The 23,400-nt window shown below is 35.5% G+C and overlaps 2 protein-coding genes across 2 annotated transcripts in view; both read right to left on the bottom strand.

Moving 5' to 3' along the window:
* VTA1 (vesicle trafficking 1) overlaps positions 1-10,993 on the bottom strand; it is a 65,366-nt gene extending 54,373 nt beyond the window's left edge. The window contains exon 1 of the mRNA XM_029223930.1: positions 10,819-10,993. Within this exon, the coding sequence (XP_029079763.1) occupies positions 10,819-10,939 (121 nt within the window). The 5' untranslated portion in view covers positions 10,940-10,993. The remainder of the gene's footprint in view (positions 1-10,818) is intronic.
* Positions 10,994-21,324: 10,331 nt separating this feature from the next.
* Positions 21,325-23,183, bottom strand: GJE1 (gap junction protein epsilon 1). The gene is made up of 3 exons (XM_029223470.1): positions 23,145-23,183; positions 22,286-22,468; positions 21,325-21,720 (listed from the first exon to the last, which is right to left on the bottom strand). The coding sequence occupies exons 1-3, from the start codon at positions 23,181-23,183 to the stop codon at positions 21,325-21,327; spliced, it is 618 nt and encodes a 205-aa protein (XP_029079303.1).
* Between the last annotated feature and the right edge of the window lie 217 nt (positions 23,184-23,400).

Genomic DNA, 23,400 nt, shown 5'->3' with positions numbered 1-23,400 from the left:
ACAATGACATTAAAATACTGGGGAACTATTATAAAGTATATTTAATGGAAACCATGAATAAAATGCACAGAGAAACAGAACATACACAAAAGAACACAAATGGACCATCCAGGGATGAAAAATACACTATCTGAAATAAAAAATTTACTGGACAGGATTAATAGTAGTTTAGACACCATAAAAGAAAAAATTAGTGAAATTCAGAACATAGCAATAGGAACTACTTAAAGCAGGGAGAAAAAGGATTGAAAAGAGAAACAAAAACAAACACAAAACCGGAGTTTCAGTGAGGTGTGGGAAAACACCAAGTGCTCTAACACACATGTAACTGGAATCCTCCCCTCCAAAGGTGGGGAGGTGTGGCAAAAACAATTGACAAATTAAATTTTTTTAACCAGCAAAAATATCTTTCAAAAATGAGAATGAAATAAAAGCTTGTTTCACAAAAGAGAAGCTGAAAGAATTGGTGGCAATGCTACAAATGAAATGATAAACTTTTCAACAGGAAAGAAAATGATACCAGATTTAAAACAATCTACACAAAGGAATGAAGAGTGCTAAAAATGGTAATTATGTGGGAATATATTAAAAATTATATTTCCTCATTTTATGAATCTTTTTAAAAAGGATGGTTAAAAAATATATTATAGGGTTTATGGTATATGTATAAATAAAACACATAACAACTACAAGCAAAGGACAGGAGAAAAGAAAGTGAAGTTCTTAACTTATATGTGAGGTGTTATATGATAGTAGACTGTGATAAGTTACTGTAAATGCTAGAGCAACCATTAAAAATACTAAAACAAAGAGGAATATCTAATAAGCCCACAGTGGAGGTACAATGGACTCCAAAGTGTTTCCAAAGAGAAACAACTGGGATTAAAAAACACCTAAAAACCAAAAAACCTGGACAAGCCACTGAAAAATACATGATGAATTGAATGAAAGTGAGAATTTATCAAGCACTGAAACCTGTGCTGCTCAAGAGGATGTAAGCTTTCACTTTGAACAATCATAATTGTCATTAAAAAAAAAATCTTATCAAAGATGATTTAAACTTGCATGGGTGCCAAACATAAGACAATGACAGATAAGGACAAGTTACTTGACCACACTGATCCTGTCCCCTCAACCTTAGAAACAGGTTGAAAGAGTCTAAAACCAAAATGATTTACTTTACTCAAAAAAGGAGTAATTATTGGGCTTCCCTGGTGGCGCAGTGGTTGAGAGTCCACCTGCCGATGCAGGGGACACGGGTTCGTGCCCCGGTCTGGGAAGATCCCACATGCCGCGGAGCGGCTGGGCCCGTGAGCCATGGCCGCTGAGCCTACGCATCCGGAGCCTGTGCTCCGCAACGGGAGAGGCCACAACAGTGACAGACGTACCACAAAAAAAAAAAAAAAAAAAAAAAAAAAAAAGGAGTAATTATTAAAACGACTATTTTACGATATAAAATGCATGTCTGCATATATGTTTGCAAAAACAAAAAGAATGGAGTACTAATGGATAAGCCAGTAGTCCAACTTTCTGTGCGTATTTATTAACCTGTCATTGCTACAGTAAAGTATCCCGAGTCAGCTTATAATAAAAAATGATAAGTACTTAGATAAGAGGACTATGGGCTCAAATTAATTGTTACAGGTTCAGAAATCAGCAAAAAAAAAAAAAAGAAAAGAAAAAAAGCCACTGCTTATCTTCATTGGCTTAGTTAAGCTTATCTGTCATTAAAAAAATCCAATTTCTGTGTAACAACAAAAAAATAACAGGCAACTGATTATTAATCCTAATATCCACCATCAAGCAAAAAATCCAATATTTTTCGGCCTTTAAACTAAATTAAAAATTTACACTTGTGCATCTTATAACATCTTGTATATGAAATATACCATATGTATTTACAACTTCCTGAAAACTACATTTAATTTTCCTATGATCATATAAACATGACTCTGAAAGAACACTTGTACACTTTCACTGAATGTCTATTAACTGTACAATATCACCCCCTAGAGGAAACTTTAAAAAAACAAACTTGAAACTTTATGTATTTAGTTACTTAAGCAAATTTAAAAGGAAGGAATCTTTCTACTTTTAGCTTTATCCACAACACCAAACTTCACAGAATCAAAATAGTTATCATATGGTGCCCATGTTTAGTAGAGACTCAAGTATTTTCTGGCTTCATTAAGGAAAAAAAAAAGAGACGTAACAGAGCTCAGAGATATGTTAATAACATCAAGCCTGTCCTCCATTTCTACCTTCCACTTATTAGGAATCTTCCAGATTACTGCATTGGCTCCCCCTTTCTTTTTCACCAATTTAACTAGTCCCTTTACCTTCACTCTGTAAGTGGTATTCTAATTACTACCTACTATCAACAATTTTACATATAACCATTTCTCATCTAGAATCTGTCATTCAGGTCCTGGCTCCATCACTTACTAATAAAAGGACCAGGATAACTATAAGGTTCAAATCCGATGCTCTGAAGAAAAGTATTGTTATTAATGCCAAGAGCTACATAAATGTTAGTCATCTGGCCTCTTTATTCAGTGACAGCTATAAGGCCATAGCTCCCTGTAGGGACCATAGTTGCCTTAAAATTCAGATCAATTTAACATTTTTGGAGCACCTATTCTTTATTGTGTAAATATGTCTAGTGGCCTAGCACTACGTGGTACAGTAAATGAATAAAGAGCTCCCAGCAGGGTGCAGCCTTCTTAAGTTTACCACCCAGAAGACACAATAGGCAAATGAAAAGCAATTAGGTAAAGCCATACAAGGCATAATAAGAACACAGAGATGATGCACCTTAAAACTAGGGAGTTTAAGAGAAGGTCTCCCAGAAAAAGTGACATTCAAGCTAGTATCCAAAGGATAAAAATGAAGCAGGGATGGCAGGGAAGGGAAGAGGTACCAAGGGAGAGAGAACAATGTTGGAAAGCTTGGACACAACAGAAAGCCAGTAAGGTTCTAGAAACGGAATGAAGTTCAGTTTGATTAAAACTACAAAAGATGATGCCATGTTCAAATCATAAGTGGTTCCTAAAGGCACTTATATTTTTTCTGATAGTCAGATGGAACTACCACAAGTACCTTTACAAAAATTTTTGCTTTCAATAAAGCTTTTGTTTTTTAGTATTTATGGGACATGCCCACTTACAGAATAGAAAACATTAAAAAAAAGACAATCAAAAGAAAACCATATATAAACCTAAAAGCCACAATTTCTTCTCCAAGTGTATGTATGTATGTACATACAAGAAAGTTCAAATCGTAGTATATATATAATTTTATATCCTGTATTTTTATATCAATTTTCTCCCATGTTTCAAAAGATGCTTTCTAATTTTTAAATGATTACATCACTTTCTATCTAACGGATATACCATAACTTACTTAACCATTTCCACAATGATATATATTTAGGTTGTTTTGAGCTTGCCACAAATGTATAAATAATCAGTCAGAGAATTCTGCATAAAGTTCTTAATATATTAGTGATTATTTCCTAAGCACAAGCTTTTCAAAACTGGAATTACTGAACATCAGATAGTTTTACAATTCCATACACTCTGACAAAATGCTTTCTAAAACTATGAATCAACTCACACAGCCACATCAATGAAAATTTCACCATATACTCATTTGCACTGTTATAACTTTATAGTCCAAAAAAGGTATGCCATTTTAACTTACCTGCATGTTAATAACTAGTATTCTCTCCTTTAGTAGTACATACATATTCTTTGTCCATTTATCTATGGGGATCTTAGTTTTGTTTTTTTTAAAATGGATTTATATGAGTGTTTCATATATCAGGGATATTGGCTCTCATCTATTGGATCTTGGATCTCTCATCTTTGTCTATCATCTATTGGAAATATTTTTTCCTAATGCAATGTTTTTATAAATTAATTGTACTGTTTGTGTCACATACAATTCCTAAATGTTTAGTTAACTTTATCATTCTTTTATTCTACATTTTTTCCCCTAAGCATTTAAAGCAGAACTTTTTAGTAGCAACAGGGATTACCTGCTTGAAGTAGAAGGTAGGAAGCTATGTCAATAGCTTAGATGTAAGGTGAGGGGATGATATCAGAGAAACTAAGGAGATAAGTAAAATTTTAAATGTTTGATGACTGGCTGATTGTGACAGGTATGAGGAAAGGACGGGAAGGTTAAATTTGTAATTTTTAACTAATAAATTTGAAAATCTGACAGATATGAAAGATATTCTAGAAAACTTTAATACATCAACATTAGCTCGTCGAATTTTTTAAAATTTAAGAAATTGACAAATATAAAAAATAACTTCCCCCAAAAACATAAAGTTCTGGCTGTAACAGGGTAACATGAAGGATTCTTCTTAGGAAATTGCTTTCTATCTTCACTACGGTGATGGATACATGAACCTACACCTGACAAAACTATTTAGAACTAAAAACACACGCACACGTAAATGAATACATGGAAAACTACGGAAGTCTGAATCAGATTAGTGGATTGTGTCAATGTCAATATTCTGGTTGTGATACTGTACTATAATTTTGCAAGATATTACCATTGGGGCACAATGGGTAAAAGGCACACAGGATCTTCTGTATTATTTCTCACAACTGTATGTAAATCTACAATTATCTCAAAATAAAAAGTTTAATGAAAAAAAATCTAATAGGATTCTTTCCAGGAATGAGGAGATGTTCCAAATATGAGTAAATTTAATAATTTGTTATTAGTTACTACATTAAAAGGTTCAGAGAAGTAAACACTAAGCATATTAGTCAAACAGTAATTTGATCTATGGTGTTTCAACACTCATTCCTGACTTAAAAATAAAAGATCAAACAATTTAGAAATGTTTAATTCCCATTAAGGCCAGATATAAATCATTTTTGGAAATCACAAAATACTGGAAAGGAGGAGGCACAATGGGCACATCCTATGACATATCTATGACTTAATCTAATACCCACAAGTCATAAAATACTGTGTTTTGAAATTCTTTTAATTACGTTTCCTTACTGTAGTAAGAGCATGTGAAAAAACTAAGAATTACCGTATAGTTCATTTATTCAATCAACAGGTATAACATGTAAATTACATAATTTACAATTATCCACCATGGCTTAGGTACTGTATTAGGAGTTAAGAGACTCAACTAAGACATACTTCTTGCTCTCACAGAGCTTACATTCTAGTAAGAATGGAATATTCATAATATTTAGAACAATGGCATTCATTAAATATTTATGAATGCCAATTATGTGCCAGGTGAAAAAAAGGTATCAATCCCTGTCCTCCAGGAGAATCCAGGAGACAGAAAGATAACAGTGTTATAACACAATGTGATCAAGATGAGGGACATATATGAAACAATTTCTAGACCATTCTATGAGGTCAGGAAAACCAATCTGCAAAAAGTACTGAGTCCGTAAGCATAAATTAGTTAGATTAAGAGGAAGTCAGAGGGGATTCCAAGCAGAGAGCAACATATATAAAGCCTCAGAAATAAGAGAATATGGAACTTTTATAAATCAGCAAGTACTTTAGCAAAATAATCTTGAATTTTTTTCTCACAAAAAATTCTTCGTTGCTCTAGGAATTTAGAATATTTTTGTTTGCTCTAAGTTTATAGAAATGTATCCCTTCACACATTTTTCAGTTGACATCTACCACTTTTCATCAGAAGTTTAAACAGGTAAAAAAATGTAATTTCTGTACTACATCAAATATTGACGTCTAAAAATTATATCACTCTTTCAACTGTAAATACCATAGTAATTTGGTATCTATTTTAATCTATTTTAAGATACAAAAAGCTCTTTTTTTAAGAGTCAGAAATAATACTGTGTATTTTCTTTTAACCCATATTTCTATTTACTTATCTTATAGAATTTTATTATAAAAAATGTATCTGTATGCTCAAAAGTCCTACTTGATTATCCTATCATACTGCTCTGCAACAGAAAGGATATAAAAATTGAAATTTTGACAAAATTTCCTGTGAGAGAAGCTACTATGTGTTAAAATATTTCTTCTGGAATTGAGTTTTGGCAATTATTATTATGTATAATTGATCAAGACAACATGATTATTTATTTTAATAATCATTAAGTATAAATATTACAATTTTCTTGGAAATGCATCAAATAATGAGTTAAACTGCCTATCTATGAATTAATATGATTTATCCTCATAATGAACCAGGGTAGAGTATTGGTTCTATTCCTACGTTCATTTTTATGAATTTAACAAGGGAGAAAATTCATTCATATAAAGCAGCAGATGTGAATGGAAGCTCTGTCACAGCAAAATCACTGAATTCTTTAAATTCCTTCTGGGTTATAGGCTAAAAACCACATCATCACTTATCATCAAATAATATTGTTAATAATCTCTCTTAGCTGACATTTTAATTAGGTCTGCCTGAAAATTTGTTTTAAGACTAGAAAAGAATCTGTCACCCCACATTAGAGTATTCATTCTCTCAATTCCTGTGAAGTATTCAGAAAAGATCTTATAAAGAAAGACTCATCATTTTCTTTCAAAGGCTTCTTTTTATCCTAAGACAGTGACACAGGATTGGGAAAATGGAAATACTGTTCATTTCAACATCTGCTGGCAGGAAAAAAAATTTTTTAGTATTTTAATTTTGTCACTTGTTTTAAATGTATTTCTGAAAAAACAAAACACTTCAGAGCTAAAGACTGACCTCATTTAAGGAGAATGTCCACCATTTTACATAAATGGCAAAACCAGCTGTTAAAGCCAAACCAATCAGCCACTGGAGGTTTACTTTTTTCAGAAAAATATGACTTCTCTAATTCGAATAAATACGTTAACACGTCCCCGCAAGCCCCATCTCATTTCTGAATTCTAATTCTAAAATTTTGATAACCTACAGACCTTTACATGAGCTTGGGACTTGGATGAAATAAGGCACTGCCCCACTTCAGCATTTCCCTTTTGTTTCTTACCTCCGGAATGACACTTTAGTAAGGAACAGAGAACAAAAAGGTAAGGTCATATAATGAAAACTCTTACCATTTTGAAACTTCAGAACACCTCGACACAGGCCAATTTTGAACATGAGATGTTACCCTTAATATATATACATACAAGTATAAGAGACTCTGAAATACAGAGACGTTTCCACTGTGGTACGTTCATGTGCTTGTTCCCACAGCTAACCCTCTCCACACCATCTTGCGCTTGATCTTGGTCGCACACTGTCCCTCTGCACTCCTCTGGATAAAATCCAAAATGACCAAACAATGGCTGCTAATAGCTAAGAACAATTCCTTCTTCTTCTGAGTTTCATTCCTGACCGCTCCCCTTATAAAAAGTTATACGTTAGAATGTTCCTTTGACATCCTTTCTTTCTCATGCCCAGCATTTTAAAATAAAAGCTTACTCTTTGCTCTGACTGGTGTTCTTCCAAATAAGACAGAGAAAGATAGGAAGCTCTACCTAATACCTTAATTAATGGAGGTTTCACTAATACCAGTAATTTATTTGAACTGTCCCTTTTTTCTGGACACCCTGGAGTATTTTCCACCTTCTTCTCCAGGGCAATATACCATAAAAATGCTAATGAGGCATCAGAGTATGTCCTTCTTCTTTAAAGTAGGAGAAGGGCAACTGAGAACAGGATATGATTTAAAAAAAAGGAAGAAGCATACTACTTTGCTACCTTGACCAAAGGAACTTTGTCAGGAAAGAAACATACAGAAGTTGAGAACTGTGAAAATGATTCCTGTAGAATTATTTGCATACTGAAGTTTGAAGAGCACTGGTTTAGTACATCTAGAGCATAAATTACAAGGAAAAAAGTCATCATGAGCCATCTTCTGTTAGACAGCAGAATCACACCTAAAATATAACATGCACAGGAATTATCAGACAGCAAATATAAACGTAAATATTTTTTAAAGCATTTAAAGAAGAGTGTTTTAAAAACGCAGTTAACAGAAGATTATCAGAAATGGCTAGCTGATTTAAAAACAAAATGAGAACATCTATAAATAAAAAATGGAAATAGAAACTCAACAGACGGGTTCTACAATAGGATATGTGGAGGTGAACACAGACCTAAAGAAATTATACACAATGTAGCACAGAAAGAAAATGGATACAAACTATGAAAGCATTAAGAGACAAAGAAGCTAAAGGAGAAAAATGCAACACATACCTAATTAAAACTGCAGGAGAGAATAGAGATAGCAGAGAAGCAGTACTTGAACAGATGATAGTAGAAAATTTTCTAAATTTAATGAAAGACACCAACCTACAAACTCAGGAAGGCAAAGTGCCAAATAAAGTACACAAAAAGAAATCAAGGCCTAGAAAATCAGAACATGAACCATAAGGAAGAGATTAATAAATTGGCCATATTTTAAAATTAAAAACTTTTGCACATCAAAGGATTTCATAAATCAAGTGAAAAATCAAACTATAAACTTAGAGAAGACAATCACAACGCATATACCAATGGATCAGTAGCTAGATTATTAAGAAAAGACAATGAAATAGAAAAACGGTCAAAAGCAATAAATAGGTATTTCAAAAGGAAATCACAAATGGTTAATTAAAATATGAAAAGATGCTCAACTTTATTAAGGCTCAGTGAATTGCAAATTTCACTCGAATGAGACATCATTTCACACTCGTCAGATCAGCAAAAATATAAGTCTAATAGCAGCAAATATGGTGAGTACATTAGCATTCATTTTACTGTTCCTTACATACATTATATATGTTCTTTAACATGCATATGTTTCATAACAAAAATATTTTTCAAGTGTCACCTGGATTTAGCAATAAAAATGTTTGTTCATGACCCTGCTGAGAGCAATTACAGTGAAATAATGGGCATGAAAACCAGACCACAATGGGCTGAAAAAGTTCTATTAGATAAGGATGTAAAGACAACTACAGACAATTATTTCAAGCTTATCTTTGAGGCTGGGCAAACAGGACTGCAACTTTAGGGGAATGTCACAGTGAGAGCTCCTTTTAGTTTTTAAATAAAGGAAACTAGGGCAAGTTTAGAAAGAAATAGCAAAAGAGAGAAGATAATGACACGGGAAATAAAGGGTCTCTGGGCAGTCACAAAGGTATATAATACAGAACCCATAAACAGGGATTAGTTTTACACAGAATCAAGGGTTCCTGTTTCATTGTTATAAGAGATAACCTCTTTGACTTTAATCACATCGTTTTTCTCCTTGCTCTATCACTCCAGTTACAATGGTCACCTTGATCCTCTTTCAAGCAAGACTTTTGTGCTTGTTACCCCCTCTATGGAGAGTATTCTTTCCCCGGTGATGCAAAGCCTGCCTTTCACTCCTTTCAAGTCTTGCTCAGATGTGAAGCCAGTGAAGCTCTCCCTGACCAGTCTAAAAATGAAATCCCTTCCTCACTTCCTACCACCCTACTCCTGGTACTCCCTATACTTTCCCTGCTTTATTTTTCTTTGTAACCTTCTAATATTCTATATAATATACTCATTTTATTGCTTAATCTCCCCACCCCATAGTATGTAAGTTCCATGAATGCAGGAACTGTAGTCACAGTTCCTGGTAATGCTCATACAGGTAGAATCTTAATAAATACAAGCTGAATGAAAGACTAATGGTCCCTACTTAAGGAACCTCAAAAACAAGTATAATGGGAAAATGCTGCTACGATTTGAACAAGCTGAGGTAAAGCCTTGAGAGTAATCAACTTACTGCCCACAGAAGTGGTGACATTTGAGTTAGACCCTGAATCATACGGAGTTTGCCAATTGGAGAATAAAGGAAGAAGGTCCAAGACAGTGAAGAACGTGGAGGTTTGAAAGAGGCTTGCAATTTGAGAAATGAAAATGGGGTCACCTGGAGTATGGCAGGGATGACAGTGGACCATTTTTTAGCTAATCTTATAACGTCCACAATAGAGGACACATTATATTGAGCTTCTCAAGGCTAAAAATCCTTTTCAGAAGCTTTATAGTTGCTTAGTCACGTGTTTTATTTGCAGTAACATTAGAGTATGGAATATGAAATAAAGTTTACCGGATCTACTCTCTTTACTGCAAAGGAAAAAGTGTCAACAAAGTTAATCTGTGTTTTTCATCACCTGTAGATTATAAGCATCACAGTCAACCAAAGCGAGACTATTGCTACCAAATGTCTCAACCCCAGGTATTATTCAAAATCAAGACTATAAATTCTCATTGGTGGGACAGGGTAGTTTGAATGCAGAAGGGGGAATGGACAAATCCAAGTGCTTGTTTTGTAGCAGCTACTCTCCATTTATGAATTTTTGAATGCGCTTGCATGTTGTTCTAATTCACCTGCACTTATTACTATAGTTTCAACTAGTCAATCTTCCTTTTGTCCACATCACTACTGTCTTTGGGACACTTACCTTCGTTTTAGCTCCAACTCAATTACTTAACTACCCAGGTTATTATCAGGATTCCCTGGTGGCGATAGGAGCCTCTTGTGTGTACACGCAGAAAAAAACCCTTAGAACAGTGTGTTCCAGAGTTCATGAGCCCAAGTATTCTGTTTAAAAATATTTAAGCACAAGACTGGGTAGTTCGTGGACACCATGGTCCTCTCGAAGTTTTGCCTTTCTGGGGCCTTCGAGGGGGCGGAGAGAAGGCGGAGATCCCTGAGGAGGGAGGGGCCCCAAGGGATTCCCAGGGCACGTCAGAGGTCAAAGCTCAGATCTAAAGCTAGGGGAGCGGGGCCTGCCTTAAGAACCAGGGGGTGGTGTGTGGGCCCCGGGGGGTAAGTAAGGCCGCGGCGACTCGGAAAGACTCACAGTAATAGGCCACCACAGGGTCCCGCTTGTCATGCTCCTGAGCCGTCCTCAGATGATGCTGTATGCTCTTAAACTGTGGAGGCAGCGGGGGCAGCGGGGGGAGCGGAGCAAGGGCCGCCATCTCCACTCCAGGAACAAGCCCTTCTTACTCGCCGGCCACCGACACTTCCGCTTCCGTCTGGGAGGGTGCGCGCACTAACGCGCAGGCAAATCCCGCCCATTTTCCCGTTGCTCAGCAACGTCGAGGCAACTACGGGTTCCCAGCAGGGACAACCTCAGTGCGCCTGGCTCGTAGCAGTTATAGAGCCCAGAGGAGGTGGAGCAGCTTGGCTGTGATACCGCCTATGGCACCAGCGCTCCCTGCTGGCCGCTGGCCGGAGGGAGAAGAGATTTTGTTTTATTTCTCTTCTGTTTCCAGCCTCTACCCGCCTTTTGTGGCTGAAGGATGGGTAGAAAGGGAAACACAAAAAGAAAATAATGTTTGTTGATTGGAAGAAAAGGTAAAGACATGAATTGCCTTTGGCATCCTTCAGGAATTATCGTTTCCAGTACCTCAGATTATATTAATAGCGTCCATAGAAGCTTTTCTAATTTTAGAAACTTTCAATTCAATTCTTGCGTAAGATGAGAGACGATGTGTTTCCATTTTAAATTACACTCTTCTGTATGGGCACATTGGATAAAATAGCCAGTTACTTTTTCAACATAAATACTAACACATTAAGCTTAAAGAAAATCGAGCTTTTGTTCTGAGCTGGAGAGCATATACACTAGTGAATGAATAATTTGTAGATCGTTTGTTTCTGGAGAGTAATGAGAGATTTGCAAAGTCATTTGACAGCTACTATCTTGTCAATGCACAGATAAGGCGTTCAGGTAGTAGTTCTTGCTCAATGCTGCCGACTCATACCGTTGTAGGTAGGCATCAACTTTTCCTTCTACCATCAGTGACGTCATCAGTTCTTTTTCTCTCCTCTCCAGCCCATGCTATCAGGACTTTACACTTTATTTACCTCCTCCAGTAACCTTAATCTTTATTTCTTTATTTTATCTCACTCCCCAGTTTTGAGAGTTCATCTTAAAACTGGTTTTCATTGGAATCACACCATCTCCAAGAAACAAGATCTCAAGCTCTGAAATTTCCCTCTGCCTACTATTTTCTAATCAACACTCCACCCTATCCCCACCCCCAAGCTCAGCAGAACCTACTCTGTGTCCTTGTGTTGTCTCCAGTCCACATTTTTGTCTATCCCTTTTTGCAGAGTACATCACCTTAGTTAGCGGGCTACCTGTTTTACAAGAAACTTGAGTTCTGTATTCTCCCCAATTTCAGCAACACATTCATTACCAGTTGAGAACGTATGTACTATGGACTGAATACTGGTGTCTCCCCAAAATTCATATGTTGAAACTGAATGCCCAAGGTGATGATATTAGGAGGTGGGGCCCTTGGCATATGATTAGGTCATGCAGACAGAACCCTCATGAATCAGATTAATGCCCTTATAAAAGAGACCCCAGAGAGCTAGCTTGCCCTTCCGCCATTTGCAGATACAATGAGAAATCAGCAGTCCTCAGCTTGGAAGAGGGCTCCCACCAGAACCTGACCATGCTGGCACCTGAACTTGACCATCCAGCTTTCAGAACTGTGAGAAATAGATTTCTGTTGTTTATAAGCTGCCCAGTCTGTGGTATTTTGTTATAGCAGCTGGAACAGACAAAGATAGTATGGTTTCTTTCTCCTGCTCTATTCCCACTATCCAGTCAGAAGTTGCTAGATTGGTAGAGAAATTAATGAAGCAAAGCAGAATCATCTCTCTGTCCTTATGATGTCTCATTTATTCTTTCCTATTAGTCCTTGATTCTCAACTTTGGTTGTCCTTAAAGTTCACCCCAGAAATTTTTTTTTTAATTAATCAATTTATTTATTTATTTTTGGTTGTGTTGGGTCTTCGTTTCTGTGCGAGGGCTTTCTCTAGTTGCGGCGAGCGGGGGCCACTCTTCATCGAGGTGCGCGGGCCTCTCACTGTCGCGGCAGAGCACAGGCTCCAGACACGCAGGCTCAGTAGTTGTGGCTCACGGGCCCAGTTGCTCCGCGGCATGTGGAATCTTCCCAGACCAGGGCTCGAACCCGTGTCCCCTGCATTGGCAGGCAGATTCTCAACCATTGTGCCACCAGGGAAGCCCCAACCCAGAAATTTTTTAAAAGCTCATGTCTAGGTACCCCCACCCAGGCTTACGGATTTAACTGTTCTGAGTTGGATCCTACATACCAGTATTTTTAAAAGGTCTTTAGTAAATTGGCACACTCAAGTTTGAGGGCCAGTGCCCTAGTGAATCATCAGTACATGGCTGATGTTTTAAGCCTTCTCCACTCTCTTCAAGTCAGATCCTCTAGCCTGATTGCCTTGGTCAGAAACTGCACTTCCTGCTACTGAAGTTAAGTTCACCAAATATGAATTCTTTCACCTCTTCCGTGCCACAACAAAGCAAGAATAACTAGCTAGCAGTTTGCCAAGTATCTACTGTGTATCGGGCATGTTTCTAGTGACTTTAAATCACTTAATCTTTACTACAGCCCTGCAAAGAAGGTGTTATCATTTTCATTATTTTACAAGTGAGAAAAATGAGACACATAGAATTTATTTAACTTGCACCAGGTCACAGCTAGTAAGTGTGAGTGTAAACAAGGTGAATATTAACAACATGAAGTTGATTTTTCCGGTTGATGATTTACAATTAAGAATTTACTGATATTTTACTATGAATAAGGACCTAACTCTCTTCCATCCAACTCTGATCAGTTGCTGAAGGACCTGATGTCACCCTACAGGTTGGGGCTAGAATCTTGGCAAGTTAGGGGAGGGCAGAGATAGGGGATAGGAGCAACCACAGGAAGAAGAAAAGGGAGAGAGACCAGAACTGACTGGTGTTTTGGTGGGAAAAGGTAAATGTTCTGCACCATTCCCTGGACTCCAGTGTACTCGTGGTCTTCTCACAGCAAAACTTTCTGTTCTAATTGTGGTCACCAATATTTTGATGGGAAATGACAGAGCTCAACCAATGTAATAATGGTAGTATATACACCTATAGCTGTCTTTTTTGGGTACACTCTCTATGGTAGACATTTGTCTTCCAGTATATGAGACTCACATTCTGATTGTTTAGCATCCCCTAAAATAGAGTTGTTTTTTTCCCCTACAGTTGCTATCAGAAGACTGAAAGAGATGACCAATGACTTGGCCAGGTCCATTTACACATCCATGGCTGAGACAGGGGTAAAGGTAAAAAAATGCTTTTTATTCTTTTCAACATGGATATCTGGTTGTTCCAGCACCATTGAATTAAATTGGAGAATTAAAAGAAACAACAACTATGTATGTGCTGAACTATTTTTGGTCTCTATTGTTCCTGTAATCAATATGCCTATCTGCATACCAACCCTACTCTGTTTTGATTATTGTACCTTTGTAGTAAGTTTTGAGAATACATAATGTAAGTCGTCTTTTACTTTTTCAAAATCATGTTGGCTATTCTAGGTCTTTTGTATCCCATATAAAATTTAAAAGCAGCTTATAAATTTCTACAAAAGCTTTCTGGGATTTTGACTGGGATTGTATTGGATCTACACATTAATTTGGAGTGACCAAAGTTATAAAAGATTAAGGTCTCTAAACCATGAACTTGGTTTATTGTTCCACTTATTTAAAACATCTTTAATTTCTTTTTTTTAATAAATTTATTTATTTTATTTTAGCTATTTTTGGCTGCGTTGGGTCTTCATTGCTGTGCGTGGGTTTTTCTCTATTTGCAGTGAGCGGGGGCTACTCTTCGTTGCGGTGCATGGGACTCTCATTGCGATGGCTTCTCTTGTGGCGGAGCATGGGCTCTAGGCACGCGGGCTTCAGTAGCTGTGGCTCACGGACTCTAGAGCGCAGGCTCAGTAGTTGTGGCACATGGGCTTAGTTGCTCCACGGCATGTGGGATCTTCCTGGACCAGGGCTCGAACCCGTGTCCCCTGCATTGGCAGGTGATTCTTAATCACTGCGCCACCAGGGAAGCCCTAACATCTTTAATTTCTCTCAACACCATTTTGTAGTTTTCATTGTACAGGTTTAGCATATCTGTTGTAAAATTTATCTCTACCTGTTTCATACTTAATGAATAATATTGTAAATCTTATTTTAAAATTTCAATTTCATTTTTTATTGCTCTACAGAAATTTCAATCTTGATAACTTAATTACAAATTCTAGTAACTTTTAGCACATCCTTTAGAATTTTTTATTTACATGATTATGTCTGTGACTAAAGATGATATTTCTTTGTTTCTAATCTGTATATCTTCTATTTTTTGTCTTACTGAATTTATTGAATAAGTATATATTAAATATATATGTAATTTTTGTTTTGTTTAGTCTCATTGGCCTTCAGTTCAATGTTAAACAAAAGTGGTAAAAGTACACATCCTTACCTTTTTTCCTGATTATATGGGAAATTATTCATTCTTCCACTATTAAATAGGATATTTCCTGTAGGTATTTTTAGATGCTTTTTATCAAGTTTAGCTAGTTCCGTTTTACAGTGAGAGATTTGGGGTTTTGTTTGTTTGTTTCATTATAAATGGGTGTTATGTAATCAAATGCTTTTATCCGCATCTATTAGGATGACTAGGTGATTTTTTTCCTTTATTCCATTAATCTAGTTGAATTACATTAATTGGTTTTCGACTGTTAAAAACACTTTTCATTCCTGGGATAAACCCCACTTGAACATGATGTATTATCTTTATATATATTGCTGGATTCCATATGCTAGACTATTTTTGCTAAGAGTTTTTGATATCAAGGTTATGCTGGCTTCGTTAAATGACATGGCAAATAGTCCCTCCTAGTTCCTAAAAGAGGTTGTGAAGTATTATTTCTTAAACGTTTGAAGGAATTCACCAACGAAGCTATCTGGGCCTGATGTTTTTTTTTCTGGGAAAGCTTCTATTTTAAATTCAATTTCTTTAATAGGTGTAGAGATATTCATATTTTCTGTTTATTGTTGAGTCAGTTTTTAGTAATATGTGTCTTTCAAGGAATTTTTCCATTTCATCTAACTATCAAACTTATTGGTGTAATATCATTCATGGTGTTTCCTTATAATCATTTAAATGTTCTGTTGTGATGTTTCTTTCTTTTTCATTTATGATATGAGTAATTTTCATTTTCTCTTTTATTATCTCAATCTGTCTAGCTAGAAATTGGTCAGTTTTACTAATCTTTTCAAAGACCAGCTTCTCCTTTCATTGATTTTTCTATTGTCTTTCAGTTTTCTATTTCAGTGTTTCATGCTCTTATTTTTATTTCCTTACTATGTAATTTGTATTTAAACTGTTTTTTAAAATAATTTCTTGAGGTGGAAGCTAAAAATTCTTTTTTCTAACATAATATATAGAACTTTTAAAATGCTGTCGAGAACCGTTTTAATTGCTTTCCACAAATTTTGATAAATTGTGTTTAAAGTAGTTTAAAACTTTCCATGTAATTTCTTCTTTGATCAATGGGTTAATAAAAATGTATTGTTATTTTCTCAAATATTTGGGCATATTTCAGATATCTTATTTTTATTAATTTCTAGTTTAATTCTATTGTGAATTAAACAAAGTCATTGAGACTTTATCATGACCCAGAAAATGAACTTTCTTGGTGAATGTTATACTTGCACTTGAAAAAAATGTACATTCTGCTGTTGTCTAGTAAGAATGTTCTCTAAATATCAATTAGTTCAAGTTGCGTATTGGTAATGTTTGTGTTCTGTTTCCTTCCTGATGTTCTACTTTGTCAATTGATTACTGATGAGGAATGTTGAAATCTTTAATTATAATTGGATTTATTTCTCTTTTCAGTTCTAGCAGGCTTTGCTTCTTCTATTTTGGCACTGGTGGCCTACACATTTATAACTGTTATGCTTCCTAATGAAATTATACTTTGATCATTATGAAATGTCTCTTTTATCCCCGTCATTATTCTTTGCCCTGAAATCTGCTTGAGTTTTCTCATATTAATACAGCTAATTCAGCTCTCTGATGCTTACTGTTTGCATGATATATCTTTTTCCACTTTTATTATTATTTATTTGTAAAAATATTAAAATGTTTTACATATTTAAAATGGGGTCTTGTTAATAATTTGATCTGGATTTTTTTTTTTAACGTGTGGCTTCCCTGGTGGCGCAGTGGTTGAGTCCGCCTGCTGATGCAGGGAACACGGGTTCATGCCCCAGTCCGGGAAGATCCCACATGCCGCAGAGCGGCTGGGCCCGTGAGCCATGGCTGCTGAGCCTGCGCGTCCAGATCCTGTGCTCCGCAACGGGAGAGGCCACAACAGTGAGAGGCCCGCGTACCGCAAAAAAAAAAAAAAAAAAAAAATGCAGTCAGAAATCCCTGTTTTCGTTTGGAGTGCTAAGACCTTTATATTTATTGTAACTGTTGATATTTTTAGGCTTAGTTCTACTACCTTGCTATTATTTTCAATTTGTCCCATCTGTTTTTTTCCCTTTTTGTCTTTTTGGTCATCTTTTGGATTAATTGAATGTTTTAATTTCCTTTGTTGGTTTAGTAGCTAAAATTTTGTTGTTTTTCTGGTTGTCTTGTATTTAATAGTATACATCTTTAAATTATCACAGTGTACTTCAAGTGATAATATATAACTTCATATATATTATAAAATCTTATATGGATATACTTCCACACTTGATTTGATATGCCACACATAGTTTTTTCAAGAACAATTTTGGATTTATCCATCGTATGCTGTTTTTTTTCTAATTTATTACTTTCTGTCTTTATTCTTATTATTTTTGTTTTCCTTAGTTTTATTTTGAAGTTCTTACATTTGCTGTTTGAATTACATTTATTGTTTATTTTTTAAAAAGAAATGTATTTTCCACTGTCAATTGGCCATGCACTACAATTTTGACAATATCTTATAGGTTTTAATATGTAATATTCTGACTGTTGTTCATTTATAAACAAACTGAAAAACTTCAGTTTGAATTACCTTATTTGACCCAACAACTTTTTCTGGAATAACTTTAAATATATTTTCAAGTGGTTAGTTATTTGTTTAGCTTTGACATTCTTATTAATTTTTGCTACATTTGCAGTTTAGTTAGAAAAATCAGTTTTTATATTTTAAACTGTATTACATATATTTAAATATCTTCTATTTTATAAATGCTATATTTTTATGTAGCATTTATTATCCAGGAGTGTACAGCTGTGTGCTAACAATCCTGTTATACTTACTAACAAAATGAAATCATAGAATAGTATAGATCATTAAGGAATTGAAAAGACTGTCCAAACCAACTCTCACAGGATCTGTATCTTTACACATAACAATATGGACTGTTTACTTAAAAGAAGCAGAGGTGACCAGGGTTCCTCTAGTGGCTTAGAAATGCTATCCTTCCTCCTTGTGAGTTGAGGAGAGAGAGTCCAGGGCTAAAGAGGCTAGTTTTCATAGGACAGACTACCTTAGAGGGAGAAGCTACAAAGCAAGAGAGCTCCAGAGATCTGTAAAGGGTCTTCGACTGAGTCCTGATCAATGTAACATCTTTAAACATCTTTGCAGAAAAAGAGCTACCTGAAAGGATTAAAAGGAACAATACCCAAGATTCGCACAGAACTGAGAATAGTTACTTTTTCCAACAGCTAGGGTAGAAATCCTCTTAAAAAGGAACATACTTTGACAATGTCCTAGGATGAATCAGCATAAGAATAAATCAAATTGTTCGCCTGTGAATGGGCAATGATATTAAGGGGAGGTCTGTTGGTTTTTTTAAAAAATGGTCTTCCCTTAGAAAAATCCTGAGGGGCAAACAAGAAGAACGTCTTTTTGCCCCTTCTCCCTTCTTTCCCTGGGCACAGCAAAAACCTGCTTCCTGTAGCTACGCAATTTCTGTTGTAACCATGAGTGCAATGGGCTGAATGTTGTGTCTCCCCAAAATTCATATTTTGGAAATCCTAACCTCCAATGTGATGGTATTAGAAGGTGGGACCTTTGGGAAGTAAGTAGGTCATGGGGAGGGAGCCCTCATGAATGAGATTAGTGTCCTTATAAAAGGAACCCTAGGGAGCTCTCTGGCCTTCTTTCCACCATGTGAGGATACAATAAGTCTGTAACACAGAAGATGGCTCTCATCAGAACCTGAACATGCCAGCACCTTGGTCTCAGACTTCCATCCTCCAGAACTATGAGAAATAAATTTCTTTTGTTTATAAACTATCCAGTCTAGGTGTTTTGTAATAGCAGCCCAAATAGACTAAGACAATGAGTCAACCAGCTTGAGGAAGGAATTCAAGAATTTGAGAATGGTGGAAAGATAACATTTCCAAAGCACCAAAGAGGCATCTCATAGAGCACTCAGAAACGTTTTGCCTTAGTAACGGGGCAAAATTAGCCCTTCAGTAAGGGCTACACTGGTCCCATCTAACAAAGCTTAAAAGGAAGTACAAAGGATCAACTGTTTCCAAGTAATTTAACTGTGCCCCAGAATAAAATTTAAGAATTATTTATGGGAAGACAAAATTATTCAGCATCCGACAAGGTAAAACACACAATGTCTGGTATCCAATAAAAAATTACATGCCTTCTAAAGATGCAGGAAAATATGAACCATATTGAAGATGTATGTGTTTGTGGGAGAATTGGTTGGAGGAGTCCACCCTAGGTACAGGCAATAAAGGGTATATTATCTACAGATAATTTAAAAATAAGAATAAAACATACTAGACATTGTTGCTGCTTATTATCACTAAGGGCCAGTGATTCTAAACAAAAACAGTAAGCAAATAGTCTTTCCCTTCAGAGGGGGCTATTTCCAACAGCCCCCAGCCTCTTGTCATGTCACTGTGCCCCTCACTAGAATATGATCTTATAAAGGTACTACATCTTGTTTATCTTTGTATTTGAACTTTTAATGTGGTACATGTTTAATAATCGATACTATGCAGCTATTTGTTGAATGAAGGTAAATTGGATTTTTTCTTGTGCTTTTCTGTGGGGAAGCCTCAATGATTTAAAAATTAATGTAGAAATTCATGATATCAACCATAAGTTGAATAATGCTTAAGAAAAAATTGAAAACCTCAGTTTTTGACTGACTATACTTATTTCCCTAATAAAGCACCAGTACAAGGCAGTCATACATAAAGTTTTTAAATGATATCATATGGACATGATTCTTGGTAAGGCAGGCAGATAAAAGGAAATGCACTGAATTAATATAAAATTACCTTTGACAATGTTATGTGGCAGCCTGAATGGGAGAGGAGTCTGGGGGAGAATGGACACATGTATATGTATGGCTGAGTCGCTTTGCTGTGCACCTGAAACTATCACAACATTGTTAATCGGCTATACTCCTTTATAAAATAAAAAGTTTTAAAAATTGCCTTTGAAATCATTTCATAGCTATTTAGGAAGTCTGGCTTAGTATAAATATAACTTACTATTTCAATAATCTTGAATATAGAAACTATTGTTGTAGGATATCTATGAGCACAGAGGGTTTTTTTTTTCCAACAAGCAACAAGGAAACCATGCACACTATTTTCCATAGCATTTTTTATTTATTTGGTGGCCACATTACCATATCATTTAATATTTAAAATTTCAAGAGAACAGTATGAGTATAATATTAAAAATGTAAGTGATCCATTTCTTCAAGTTAGTCATCAAATTATAGAATGACTCTTTTAATAATTAATTGACAACTTTTGCACTTAAATAAGTTTTATTTTACATGAATACAACAATAATTACATCCTCAAAGTTTATGCTGCATAGTTAAATGGAAAGGGAAATAGCTTTATAGTTAGGAAAGCTGAATCCTAGGATTGCGTATATTAATCTCCCTGAGCCTCATTTTTCTACTCTGTGTAAAAGAGTTAATAAAAGTTTCTCTGGCCATAAAATACTGTGATTGATTAAGATGTTGTATATGAAAGAACTCTGTAAAAGTCCTATTTAAAAATGAGTTAACATTAGTTCCATGTATGTTTCCTAATGTGTGACAAAATTAAAATGGAACAAAGGTTTTGTTCAAGAATCCCTTTCTTTGGGGCTTCACTGGTGGCACAGTGGTTGAGAGTCCGCCTGCCGATGCAGGGGACACGGGTTCATGCCCCGGTCCGGGAAGATCCCACATGCCACGGAGCGGCTGGACCCGTGAGCCGTGGCCACTGAGCCTGCGCGTCCGGAGCCTGGGCTCCTCAGCGGGAGAGGCCACAACAGTGAAAGGCCCGCGTTCCGCAAAAAAAAAGAAAAAGAAAAAGAATCTCTGCCTTAGAACTGAGTATTGTACTTTATACTAGACATAAATTTTAGACACACTGAGATTAGTTTGAAGAACAGATATTTATGTTTGAAATTGAGATACTCACTGAATGAGATAAAACTAAATAAAAATGGTTGATAAATAATTGTGGCATGACAGTAGGTAATCAACCTTTTGGTCATTGCTTAATTAGAAAGCATAATCTTCTAAATATTATCTCAAAAATCTCAGCAACACATAAGACTATTGTAATTACAGTAAATGTATACATTGCAATGAGAAAAATGGTCTTCTCAAAGTGTTCTGGCACCATGCATTTTATGGTAGTAAATTTTTTCCGAAGAGACACAGCATCACACAGGTAGAGAGGTTTTACTTGGAAACCAAAGAGGTGAATCTGAAGCCAAAATGCTACCACTTCTAGACTAATTCTTAATAAAACAGAGAGGATATAAATCACAGTGTAGTTGGGCTTTTGAAGAATGCATTCTTGATTGATGCTTTTACATGCAGCATAAAGATGAAAAATAGCTCCAGGAACCAGGACAATCACTAGTTGTAATGCCCAGAACACCTAAAGTATGTCAGAAATATCTCAGTCAAATCAGTCAACACGTAATGAAAAAACACACTAAAAAAACCCATAATTCACTGACCCTCAATAGAGGCTAATTTAAAAATTCTAAGTTTTGTAAGTCTTATGAGGATAAAAATAATATAATGAAGGTGGTAATGCTGGACATAATCTCATTTAATTACCAAGATGTTTAGAGTTTAAAATTTTAAACACTTAGTAATTGTAAAAAAGTAGTCATATTTTACTGTCATCACCTACCAATTACTAATAATGATGGAATATGTTATTTTAGTATCTACTCAATTTCCATTTCTAATTACAAGCCTGGAGTATAATTCTAACATCAATAGATAATAGGATGCTGGACTTGGAAGAAACTCTTGACCAACTCAAATTAATTTACCTGAAATATACAGCTAATATTTTAAAAAGGTAATTATTCTAGAAATAATACCTGTTAGAATATTCTTCATCTTATTATGACATTATTTTACATTTAAAAAGAAAACAATTTTATCTGGTGTGGAGTAAGGTTTACATTTGTGCACACAGAAACACTTACCTGTGGAGTGATTGGCCTGAACTGATTGTAACAGATGAGGTTTATTTCTCTCTTGTCTGGATCACAACTGAAGTGCAAAGCCTCATTCCCATAGACTGCAAAGCCTAACACCCCAAGGAAGAACATTCGGACCGACCCAAAGAAAAGGGTGTGGAATTGACCGATCACGGTGGGAGGCTTCATCTGTTACAGTTTTAGGAGAAAAAAAAAAACTTTTGAAAACAAACATTAAAGGGGGATATTTTAAAGAATGTTTTCATTATCACATTAAAAAAAATTTAAGATTCATAAAGTTTCAAAGAAAGACAGGAATTTACAGATCATCAAGCCCAATTCAAATCCTGCATTTTGAGATTTCTTACCCTTTTCACTTTGAAAATCTGAAGTGCAACAGTCAAATAGGGACTTGTTGCTAATGACATAAATAATTTTGGAAACTTGTAAAAAGCTTTGAATTTAATTAATATCCCTTACCCCTGTAATCCTTTTGCAATAAAATCAAGGTAATCTTAGTATATCTAGTACCTTTTTAAAAAATTGGATAATAAATCCAACATTAAATTCATTAGTATACACACTATCTTAATAAGCAAATAATGTTTATTTAGTTGTCATTACAGCTTCTCTTCTCAATTATCAAATTGAGAGAGCGATCAGCTTTAAAGCACCAACAGCTAAAAGTACTTCCTGAATTATTCTATTTACAGTTATTTAAATTCAGAATATGTTGAAGCAAATGGTTGATATTTATATCATTCTCCATACATGTAGAGGACCTTATTCATCAGCACTCATGCAAATCAGGTTAAAGTAACAGGACTCATACAATTGTTGTTGCTGCTGCTTGTATAATACTTACACATCCTTCATAGAAGTTTTTGATGTAATTTAGAGACATGTCTCAGGAGATGTTATCCCAGCATCCCTGTGGGTTAATCCTTGACCCACATTGCCAGTTTGTTTCTGCCAGAATCAAACTCTTATTTTCTGTCATAACTTTTACAACAGAAAGCACTTATCACTGCACATTTCTCCCCCCTCCTCCTTTTCTTTTTTTCTTTTTTCATAGATCTCTGGGGCTCCAGTCAACTTTCCTCTCTCCCTCCCCAAACAAA

This window comes from Monodon monoceros, unplaced genomic scaffold (assembly GCF_005190385.1).
Source record: "Monodon monoceros isolate NGI ecotype Baffin Bay Population unplaced genomic scaffold, NGI_Narwhal_1 Super_Scaffold_15, whole genome shotgun sequence".
NCBI classification, from domain to species: Eukaryota; Metazoa; Chordata; class Mammalia; order Artiodactyla; family Monodontidae; genus Monodon; species Monodon monoceros.
Note: the sequence above shows the minus strand (reverse complement) of the source record. Positions and strands in the feature narration are given on the sequence as shown.

Coding starts and splice junctions, on each gene's coding strand:
- GJE1 (XM_029223470.1), bottom strand. CDS start 23,183: ATGTCTCTAAATTACATCAAAAACTTCTATGAAGGATGT. Junction 22,469..23,144: donor AAAACTTCTATGAAGGATGT/GTAAGTATTATA, acceptor AAACTGTAACAG/ATGAAGCCTCCCACCGTGAT. Junction 21,721..22,285: donor TCAGGCCAATCACTCCACAG/GTAAGTGTTTCT, acceptor GACATACTTTAG/GTGTTCTGGGCATTACAACT.